The sequence below is a fragment of the Aulonocara sp. 'chitande type north' Nkhata Bay genome, linkage group LG5, assembly GCF_057382095.1.
Source record: "Aulonocara sp. 'chitande type north' Nkhata Bay isolate Kocher_YH1m ecotype deep benthic linkage group LG5, A_spYH_male_GT1.1, whole genome shotgun sequence".
Taxonomy (NCBI): Eukaryota; Metazoa; Chordata; class Actinopteri; order Cichliformes; family Cichlidae; genus Aulonocara; species Aulonocara sp. 'chitande type north' Nkhata Bay.
The window spans coordinates 17,177,217-17,188,506 of record NC_141348.1 but is presented as its reverse complement, the minus strand read 5'-3'; the positions used below and the strand labels follow the sequence as shown (position 1 = coordinate 17,188,506).

The 11,290-nt window shown below is 37.4% G+C and overlaps 1 protein-coding gene across 2 annotated transcripts in view; it reads left to right on the top strand.

The window, feature by feature from the left end:
- Nucleotides 1–815: 815 nt before the first annotated feature.
- Nucleotides 816–11,290, top strand: part of atxn7 (ataxin 7) — a 29,916-nt gene continuing 19,441 nt past the window's right edge. The window contains exons 1-5 of one of the 2 annotated variants that reach the window (XM_086291695.1): nucleotides 816–975; nucleotides 3,311–3,412; nucleotides 4,198–4,240; nucleotides 7,696–7,908; nucleotides 8,127–8,195. In XM_086291695.1, coding sequence (XP_086147821.1) covers nucleotides 7,704–7,908; nucleotides 8,127–8,195 — 274 coding nt within the window. In that variant the 5' untranslated portion in view covers nucleotides 816–975; nucleotides 3,311–3,412; nucleotides 4,198–4,240; nucleotides 7,696–7,703. The remainder of the gene's footprint in view (nucleotides 976–3,310; nucleotides 3,413–4,197; nucleotides 4,241–7,695; nucleotides 7,909–8,126; nucleotides 8,196–11,290) is intronic. The other variant, XM_086291694.1, reaches the window with a different exon arrangement.

Sequence of the window (11,290 nt, the reverse complement as noted above, 5' to 3'; positions counted from 1 at the left end):
ATGGCTGTAGGCACTCGCTGTTTTAACTCTCTCCTGGCCTCCTCCATACATAGTGATGATTTGAACCAAAATTTCAACTTTGGGTTCATGACTCCATAATATCCGTGCCACTACTTTTTCAATTCAGTTCTTGTGTAATTTGGCATATATCGTCTTGTGTCAGGTCTTTGCACTTTTTCCTATTTCTGCAGAATATGTCTCTTATCTAGTTCTCTCTACTTTTTTAAGGACACTGCACGTTTTGACACCCTGCAGCCATGTTCAAATTCCCAGGGACTCTTATTTGGGCAGGTAGTTTGAAGCATTCGCTGATATGAAAACTGCAAATAGAATCATCAATCAAACCTTGTAATAAAAAAGTCCTTTAAGAGTGTTCTGACTTTGCACCGAAACTAGGTTTTAAACCCCCCCCCCCCCCCCCATTGCTTCTGTTATAGATTTTAGTTCAGGATTCTTTCATTCCCATATAATAGTTATCTCTGTTTTTGCCCGCAATTATTAGTTAATCGATTTAAATCGTTTAAATCGAATTAAACATATTTTTGGTGAACGTGTTGTAGTATTTTTTTATTTATTATTTTTTTTAAATTGCACATGTTAATTGTAATGATTTCCCCTATCACATATCTCCCAGGCTTCATGCAATTGTAAATACTGCATTTAACAGGGGAATAAAATAAAAATAATAAAGAAATAAATTTAAATAAATAAATAAATAAAATCTCCTGGTGAAGAAGTTCGGCGGTGCCATGCAGTCATTGGTCAGTTCGCGCTTGCGTCGTGGCGCGGTGACGTTTTTCTCTGTCCCAGAATGCAGTCTGGTAAACAGACATGGAAGCACCAGGTGAAGACCTCCACAGAGGCTGAGCACTAAACTCGCTCTTTTCCACCGTCTTCTGTCTCCTTCACCCTGTGCATCCAGTTGATATATATCAGCCAGGTGTCAGACTTACGTCTACAGGATCCAGAGCCTTGGTAAGAGTGAAGTTGTTGTCGATATGTGACCGCGGCTAATGACTTCTGCTGGGCTGTCAGGCTGCTGTCAGCTTCCTCGCTGGCGCTAGTCATGGCTGGCTAACGTTAGCCAGCTAGCAGGCTAACGTTAGCCATCAGTGTTGTTTAGTAACGTTTGTACCAGTCACAGACCCACACTAGATTGAGCTTAATGTCATGACACAACGGCTTATAGACATTTGGTCTGTTTTCAAATACCGTATTTCCGGTGAAGGTTAATGTTGTCTTTTTTTATTCAAAAAAATAACTACGATAGTGTAATTAGTGTCGAGTAGAAGTGGCAGCATTTCTAGCCAATACGAATTCTGGTTCCTGTGTTCTCTCTTATCTATGTGTCAGAGTTGCACCTGTCTGCCAATGACAACAACTGTTTTTCTAAAGAAGTGACATAATGCTATGTTCTTCCACTCATGGCCTTTAACATACTCATTTCATAAAGTCAAAACCACAACCGAACTAAGGCTAAGCTACGGGTACTGGTATGTTTATATTCCGTAAGAATGTTATTAACATTGTTCTTAACCGGTATAGGCCTTTTCAGTGAATCTATATAAAGGTGGAAATCCAGCATAACCAGTTCCCCAATCCAATCATTGTGATAATTGGATCATATCTTTTCTGTCTGAATCTCATTTTATTTCTCATGTTTTTATGTAGCTTTTGTTATTTAGCCACCCAGTTGAGAAAGATAAAACAACAAAAAAGAATAAATAAATTAAGCAGATAACACAACAGATGACATCGGCTGCTGCCACCGTAAACATAATCTTACATGCTGGTCAGAAGTCAGTGTTACTGATGTTCAGATGATATATTAGTGTATTCTAGGCAATTTTTCTGATATAATGACAAACATGCCCGTATTAATACTGTGACACCGTAGAGGCCAACGGCTATAATGGTGGCACTAGCTCTTTGCCACTTTATCAGTGTTGGCATTTATGACAAAGATGTGAGAATTGTCTGTTAGTATTGTTTGACAGCACATGCATACAGAATCAAATATAATACTAATATTTTAGTTCTGCTGAAACTTTTCCCTTCTGCATTGTCACAAGTCAGAATTTTTGTTGCTGTCGAAAGGTTAAATAGCATGTTCCACAGACACCCATATGCAAGCGTTTACATAATACTCTGTAATTGTTTCCCACTCTAACTTATTGAAAGTTAACAGGAAAGTATTGACTTCTAGATGTCTATACATATAGATAGATAGTCTATATGTATTACATGTTGTCGAATGTGAGAATAGCGCAGATAGTACTGTGGTGAATTTTCACTGAGTGACTGTGTCCTCAATCTTCCAGCCAGGCAGCTTGTTCACCTAAACCACACTAACTATTAACAATTAATAATCTTCTGCTGTGAGCTAGCTGTGAGAAGAGAAAACACTGGACAGTCTCCTGACCTGACTCTCTGAACATTTTCCAGACTTGATGTGTGAAAATAGTTTCGGACTGCCACTTTTGCAGCAGTAAGATTCTTATTTTTCTTTCTGCTTTTGCTAAAAGTTGTTGTGTATATTAGCAATACACTTTTTTAACGTGTAGCACCAGTAAATCCTGGAATTCAGGTCGCCGGCAGTGAATTTATTTTGATTTCATGCTCATTATAACAGATTTTTGACATTAGATAACTTAAACTTAAGATGTGTGGTTTAGTTTTGACGGTATTTAGGTTGTAAGTTTTAAAGGGTTGCAAAGCAACATTTGACTAACAAATGTAAAGTTGGTGGTACCATATGGTACAGTACACCACTGAATAAACAGCAATATGCCTTAAATGTATGAAGACAACAAAAAATATAAAAATGTCTGCATGTCTTTAAAATGGATTCCTGTAGATGTATGTGTTTCTTTATGTTGACTAAGTTGATGGATGGTAAATGAACTGGTTCTTGTATAGCACTTTTCTACTCATCTGAGGACTCAAAGCGCTTTACACAACTTGTGCATTCACCCATTCGCTATAAAGCACATTTTTCTAAGTGCTTTATAGCTAACATTCACACATTCATACTCCGATGGATGCATCAGAGTGCAATTTGGGGTTAGTATCTTGCCCAGTGATATTTGGCATGCAGACTAGGGGAAGCCAGGAATCGAACCACCAACCTTCCAATCAGTAGATGACCTGCTCTACCACCTGAGCTACAGCCACCCCATTGATCAGTAAGGGGACAGGAATGAAAGTGTTTTTTTACACATAATTCAAAAATTCCACCTACTAACTATAGAAAGGAAAAGGTGTGGTATAGTTACATCTTCCCTCAATGCATGTCTGTGTATGTCTCCAGATTTCCTATCCAGTGTGTGTGTGCCAGCCAGGAATCACCCAAACTGATGTGGATCATCTGATTGAGTTTAAAGATAAATTCCTTGTTTCTTGTTTTGCCAAGGTAAGATCTTGCTGCTGTTCATTTCAAAACTGTATTGACATGTGGTGGGTTTTTTATGTTTCCTCATAGCTGCAGAATAATCATACCTAGTCATGTAGTACTTCCATTACAACAGCCCAACACCGAATACAGTTTCTATTGTAAAGTATTCAGTATCAAGGAAGTGTTCAATTACAGCATCAGTGAGTTGCATCTGAGGATATGCTTTATACTACTTGTTGTATTGGGCTTTAAGATTAGGTTTTTCTTTTTACTATATGTGTATGAATTGTTTGAATTAAAAAAAAAGGCCAACAGTGCAGCTGCCCCTCAGTAAGTATCAAGGAAATTACAGAAATTGTGTAATTTCAAGACTTCTATGTTGGACTACCTAATGTTACACAGGTCTTCGTTACTACAGCATCTGTTCTCTGTATGTTGCTTAAAAGATCCAACATCAGCTGGCTGATCCAGCGTCCGCTAATCTGCTTTGTTCTGTTCTTTGAACTCACAATAGATTTTGATTAGACTCACTGGATTAAATCATCTGAGATGATTACACGCTTCTGCTGTGTTTGACCAAGTGGCAAATTTTGGGCTAGAAAATGAATCCAACATGGATGTGCTAGATAAATAAATGGCCATTTGAGACTGGCCCCAAAAGCAAGTCAATCTTTACAGGCTGTTATGTTAAAATGTCCAAGTAAATGACGGTAAGACATCTTTATAGCCTGGTACAAATAAACAGTTTATGCCTCATAGACAGGTAAGCCTCTTTCATAATGCATGGTCACTTTGATTGGCAGGTGTGTGGTGCAGCCTAATCTAGACGTTTGTGGTTCAGTTTTGGTGAGTGAAATTCTAGTGTTTTATTAGTCTTTTACTTAGTAGTAATAAGCAGATATCTCTGTCTGTGTGCTCCATCTGTACAGCAGGGCTGTTCCTCGTAATACCAGTAAAAATCTTCATATGACAAAAAAAAAAAAAGGTGTCAAAACATCAGCAATATAGCAACACCATGCATTTGCATCCTCCAGCGTGCACTATAACAAAGAAAGGCCAGGCCTATCTGAGAGTGAGAACTGTATATCTGTCTCTGATGGTGATTTTAGTCCAAATAGTTACAATCTATATGTCAGGAAAAGCAAACAGTGGATGAGGATTACTGATGTAGCTATGTTGTAGCTGGTACAAGGTCTCTTGGTGACAATATTGGTCAGGCTCTTGATGCTTTACAAGGTTAAGTTAATTGAGTTATTGTTAAATGAAGGTATTAAGCAGTTATTTTATGATTTAAATTTTCTTTTGGCTAGCTTTGGTTTACATTTGGACTAGAGTGCTACTGTTGCTGGCACCTTGTTTCAACATATTAGCACTTCAATTAGGCAGTCTGTCATCAGTGACAGTAACTCATTAAAAAAGGGTGGAAAGTACTCTTTGTTTCATTTAAAAAACAATAATAATAATAATGGCACTGTGTGCAAACGGCAGTAATTAAAAAGAAAAAAGTATTCAGTATTTTCTTTACAATGTCATAAATATTATCTCAGATTTCCTGGAAGTATTCTGAAATAATACTGAGTCCAGCTAGCATTAGCTGATAACTTATCACTTTACCCTTTCATTCACCTATGGGAGTTTCTGTCTCTAAAAACAATAATGACATCATGATTGCTTGTTCCATCTTTATATACAGTCTTACAGTCTGGACATGGGTATTGATTCTGAAAACGAAGATAAACTCAACAAAAGCTTGATGCGACTTGAGGACCAGTGGGAGTGTTCAATTTTTCACCTTACTAGAGCAAAATCTTCTGTGAGAGGGCAATCTGGAATTAACTAAGAGTATTTACTTAAAGGTGATTTCATAAAAACGGCAAGAACATGAGGAGGGGGTCAAACTGATATTGTTTTTTGTTTTTAAATGTGCTTACAGAGCAAAGTAAAGCATAAGGTAGCCAAGTAGAGTAGAAATGTCTGCTGTGAATCACGGTGTAAAACTGAAAGGGACAGGAAAAAAAAATCTTAAAGAACATAAAACTAGGGAAGACCAGCTGGGCTGGACTAGGCTCCAGTTGAAGAGTTGGCTCTCTACCAAAATATCAATCACCATATACTGGAGTGTATAGAAAGGGGAATCTCTTCTTCCAAGCCACAGGAAAGATGCAGCAGTTGTGACGTCTTTCAGGTACAGTAAGCTTGACGTTCTTGTGTGTGTCAGAGGCATGTTGTCACTACCTTTGTGATGTTATTGCTTTTACTCAGCTACTAACATATGGTGCTAATAAGTTACATATGCAAATTATTTCCTCTCCGGTGAAGCAGTAGTTCTCTAAAATTAATGAGTGAGGGTACGTGAAAGGATGACGGTAATCACACAGTCCTCCTCCTCTTGAAATGCTCTTGTTATGATCAGTGCACTAATTGTTAACTGGTTCCTCCCACAAGAATGTCACAGCTATGCTGGGCAGAGTTCCTGAAACTACACTATTGCGATCATTTTGCTTTGACCTTACAGATATGATGCTATGGCAATAAAGGCAACAGATGTTTTGAAGAAATGAAAAATCTGAGGGCATGTCAAATAACTATATCCAGTTAAAACATTAAACCAACTGGCATCAAGGTTGTTAAATTGACATTATTGTAGTTTCAGTGTTAAAAAATGCTCTTCATCACAGTGTTTGAGCACACACACAGCCAGCACATTCAGGATGATGTTTTTAATTTGCATTTAAATGCATGATGGTAAAATTGGACTTTCAAACAGATTTTTGAGATCACAATTTACTAATACTGTTTTTTTTTTCCTTCCTTTGTTTGCTCATTTTGTCTTTTCTTTTATTTATTACCATTTTGTGCTAAAAGCAAAGAGAAGTTTTAAATGTACTTGAACTATTTAAGCTCTTCATCACACCGTGTGATCACCTGATTTATTTGACGCAGCAGAAACCAATCAGCATTTGGTAGGTGATAGCAGTCAGGAAGACTGACACCAGTTGATACTGATGTTCATCTGATAATATCAGTGCATTCCTACACTAAACTCTGTACTCGAGAGGGCCAAGGCTTTTTGGAGTACTTGCCAAATTGGAGTAAGAATTTCAGGTAGAGGGGTAAAATGGGTACACAGAGTCCAACACTGCATGATTAATATTAAAGATTAAACACCACAACAGATGAGATGTGCCATTTATAAGTAATTTCAGTCAGTGTGTTACACCGTCTTTATAAGACATCTGTACTTTTCTAGGTTTTGTTTCTGGCAAGAATGTAAAAGGATCCCAGTTCTAGTTTTGTTTCTTTTTTCTCTCTCCTTGTTCAGCTTTACTTAGGCGAGCACATGCTGTCTGGGTAGAATGAGAAATGTTTCATTTTGAAAGTGAAAGTAAACTTGGTAGATTATAACAGACTTTGTAAATCTGAAATGCTTAGAAATTAAAAGGTTTGTGCATGTCATTCAAAAATCTCTGAAGTCTTGCATTAATACATCTTAGACACGTGTTTAATAGTAACATGACCCTGTTTTTATTTTAAATGGAATCTAATGTAACTGACCGTAATCCTTTTATACAAAGTCAATATCTCTAAATGTATTTCTCTCATATTTTTCAAAATATTGGGAAGCTAATGCATACATTCTAAACATAAAGTCATTATAATATAGTATTTCACTCATAAGTCACCAGTAGAAAGTCTATATATTGATATCAGCTTTATGGCTCATACATTTAAGATGTTAAAGCTCACATTTTCTTAGTATGGGAAGAAAACAAAGAATCAATAATAAATTATAAATATGTTATGGTCAGTCATCTTCTAATGTCACACCCACAATTACTAAAAAAGTATTTAGTATATCTTACAACTGTTTATATGGAGTCAAATCTCAAAAGCGATCCTTATTAACTAATAACTTGTGCATTAAATTAGTATTATTACTGTTGTTGTTCATTTATAATCAATCACAAATTTGCCTCAAAGCACTGTATTTGATCGTTATTCTTAAGTATAGTTTACAATTATTAAATGTAATTTACATTTCTAAATGATACCTAGCGAGTAAGCCACAGCCAAGGGAACCAGCAACCTTCAGCTGAATCGCCAGCCGGCCTATTTATTCGACGTTAAACAGTATGTTGTGTAAGCTTTGTACTTGTAACGTCAAGTTACCACACAGGGCGATTTTTTTTTCTGAGAGGCGGGTTTGCTGAAAACAACACGCGTATGCCCGTGTCAATCAGTATAAAAGTCCTCCTATCCCGAGCTCTACCAGCGCTGACTCTCGTGTTGTTACATTGTAGCGGAAAGAATGTCGGAAAGGGCCGAGGATGACGTCAGGGGGGAGCAGCGCCGAGCGGCCAGGCAGCAGCTGAAGCAGCAGCAGATCCAGCGGGGAGAAGGCTCCACAGCAATGGCGACTGTTGCAGAGCGGAGATCGTTGCCTAGTCCAGAAATAATGCTGGGACAGCCTTGGAGCAGCTGGGTCGACGCCGCCAAACTCCACGGCAACGACGGTGAGTTCCCCAGCGTGCCGTATGTTTGCGAGGAAGCGAGGTAGAGCGCGACAGTTGCCAGTCCTGTCTTTTTTTTTTTTTTTTTTTTTTTTTTTTTTTTTGGCCGAGTGCATGCAGTTTTCGGTTGAATATGAAGAAACGCTATTGGTAGCAACAGCACGGGCAGGGAAGCAAGTGCAACTATTCATTTGTGTGTTTCGGATCGCCTCATTTTTTAGGTGCTGAATCGGAGGAAAGTTTTAAAGACTTCGGGAAAAATCGAGAAGCCATGCGTTTGTGCAGAGAAGGTGAGTGTTTTTTTTCCCTCTAGGGCCAAAGGTGTATTTTGGTTATGGGGGTTAACACGCATACATACATTCACTCACGCTAACATGGATTCAAACACTTTACTCGTGTCGTTCTGCAAAACTTATAGTAAAACAAGCGCACCCGGATATAATCAGTCAGACGTGTCGGTAATTCATGTGGTGACATTTGCACATGAACCTAAAATAACTTAACGATTAGCAACTTGGACTTGCTGACTAAAGTGATAATGCGTATTTCATTGGATGGTGTGTTTAAAGGGCTTTGTTTCGCATCCATATTTCTCCCATTTTGCAAAACTTCCATGTTTCACATCTCTCCCCTTACCTTAAGACATTGATGTTTGTTGCTAAGAGAAATGCAAGTATAAAGAAGTTAAAAAGTTACTTCATAGGCATAGCTCTGATTTTTCAAAACAAAAGCCAGCATAATAATGTTAAACTACTGCTGTTAAAAGAGCAAGTTGGACTTTTTGTACAATATATTTAAGTTAAAATGTTAAGTTGTGTTTTTGCTTACTTCAGTTTAACAACCAACATATGATGTTAACCAATGGTAATAGTTTTACTGTTTATTAAGAAAAATACTTAAAAATATTTATTTATTATTTATTGGCCTTTTAAACCACCAACCAGTATGCATGAGCTATTCATGTATGAAACATATAAAACCCTGAATAGGATAAAAACAATCAACCAGGCTACACTGATCTTGATATGACTGTTGTTCTGCTAGTAGGTGTGGTTCCAGGGTTAAAACATAGTAGGTTTAACTAATAAACTCTTAAAGGACAATTGTAAAATCATGTCAGAGGGCATCATCTTAAACAGCAGCTAAAACTCAATGTACAACACACACATTGCCTGGCTTCTGAGCTAGAGAGAGGTGTTTCAAAGCAGTTTGTACTGCAGTTTTATTTTTGGAAACACCTCGATTAGCTTCAGCTGATTGGGCCTGCTGGCAGGCCTTGATTTAGAATGAATTTCATCACAAAGGTAAATTGTTATAAAAGTAAAATTGCATTTTGTTTACTTAAGACTAATGTGATGCTTAAGTTTCTAAGCTGAAATATAACACGCCAGACCTCAAGATTGAAATAAGGATGAGTCTGCTGGCGAAATGAAGTGAGGACTAACCTGTTCATTTGAGGCACAAGTAAATCAAGTGATGAATCAACTTTGTCACTGTGGTGATTGTAAGCTTAGCTTGTTCTATGAAAGGCGTTATGCCGAGCTAATGATGTACATTGTCTTGAGTTATTAATTAGGCAGTCTACTTAAAAGTGTATACCTATGGATAGGACATGTTTGTTCTTGTGTTTTATACATTTCACCACGATGTAGTTACTTTCTAAAAAGGAATTTTATCTCCTGCTGACGGAGAAACAAGCAGGGCATGTCATGTATGACCTTGCTGTTAAGGAGCAGTTACTGCAGTAGGTAGGCCAACAAGATTAAAATGCATTCTTTTGTTTAAGCTTCTTTTCAGAACTAAATGTGGACTAAAAATAATAATCTCTGTTTTGAAATTGTTTTTACATGGATCATTTTAGGGCTGCTCAATTAATCGAATTTTAATCACGATTACGATCTGGGCTTTCAACGATCATTAAAAATGACTGAGCCGATTATTAGCCCCTCCCTAATTTATCCGCGACACCTTAAAGGCCGGTCCGTGAAAATATTGTCGGGCATAAACCGGTCCGTGGCGCAAAAAAGGTTGGAGACCGCTGATTAAGAGGACCCGAGGGAAGCTCGGAAAGCTAAGCAGAAGTTATTTGGAGAGTGACTGCCGTTGGTTGAAAAGAGAGTTTAAAAAAAAAAACTTCAGTGGTGTTGCACACTATTTTATATTATTTTTTTAAAGTCATTGTTAACCCTTTAAAGCCGGTCAGAGCAGCACGCTCCGTTTTGCGTAACTATTTTTAAATCCCTGTAGAACCTGAACCGTGTAAGCTAGCGCAATAATTTGTTTTGCATATGAAACCGGAGGAGTTGTACTTACATCTGATGCCATCAGCTTGTCCTCGGTCATGGTTTCGTTCCACATATAGCTTTGCAAAAATTGCATAAAAAGCGCTTGCAGGAACAAAAACATAATATTCCAGAAACACGCTTCGCCGTTCCTATCAGCTGTTCGTAACACTTCCCACAGTGAAATGATGCACATGCTGTTTTCTTTGCAAATTTGCATCATAGGATTGTTTTTTGTTTTTCCTGCAGTATATAAAAATTGCTGTATCTCCAAAATAAAACTATGAAGACACTCAAAATAAATTTCCTATGGTGGGAAACTATTTTTTGCAACTTTATTGTATTTAAAGTTTTGAGGGATAAACCTCTTAAATTTCTCCAAGTAGAAATATATGTAAACAAAACAAAAGCGATTTTCAATTTTTTTTGTAGTTTATTGCACTTTTTTGCAATTTATGTAGTTACTATGGACTTAATGCATACATATTATTAAAATATGGGCTATAACAGTTGTATTGATGTATAGCAACTTGAAATGCTCCCACAAATGGCACTACAGCATGTAAAAAAAATAATATAAGCTCTGGTGGACTTGGTTCTATAGTAGGTCTTAAAGGGTTAAATAAATATCGTCAAATAATCGTGATCTCAATTTCAGTGAAAATAATCGTGATTATCATTTTTGCCATAATCGAGCAGCCCTAGATCATTTTGGTCAAGAGAAAACGGTGCTAATCAAGCAAAAACCACAAGAAGCTCCTTTAGACATCAACACCATCAATAATTCTCCGGCCAGCTATGAATCATTCGCTGTGGTGTGCTTAATCATCAAAAGAATTTAACAGGGTTCTGACCTAGGTGATTCACATTGTGAAGGCACAAATGTTAAATTTTAGTAGTTCGCATTCTCATCGTTGTTGTTAAAGCATTGATCGACATATTGGATGGACAGTATTTTTAAGTCATTTCACATACGGCTATGACGTAACCTATAAAAGTGGCAATTGCTGGTGCCAGCATTCGAATTTGCATGTGATGGGTTGTTATTTGCCTTGCGGTCGTGCCCTCTTGTTTTATATGTGGCGCAAGCCATGATGGTGACA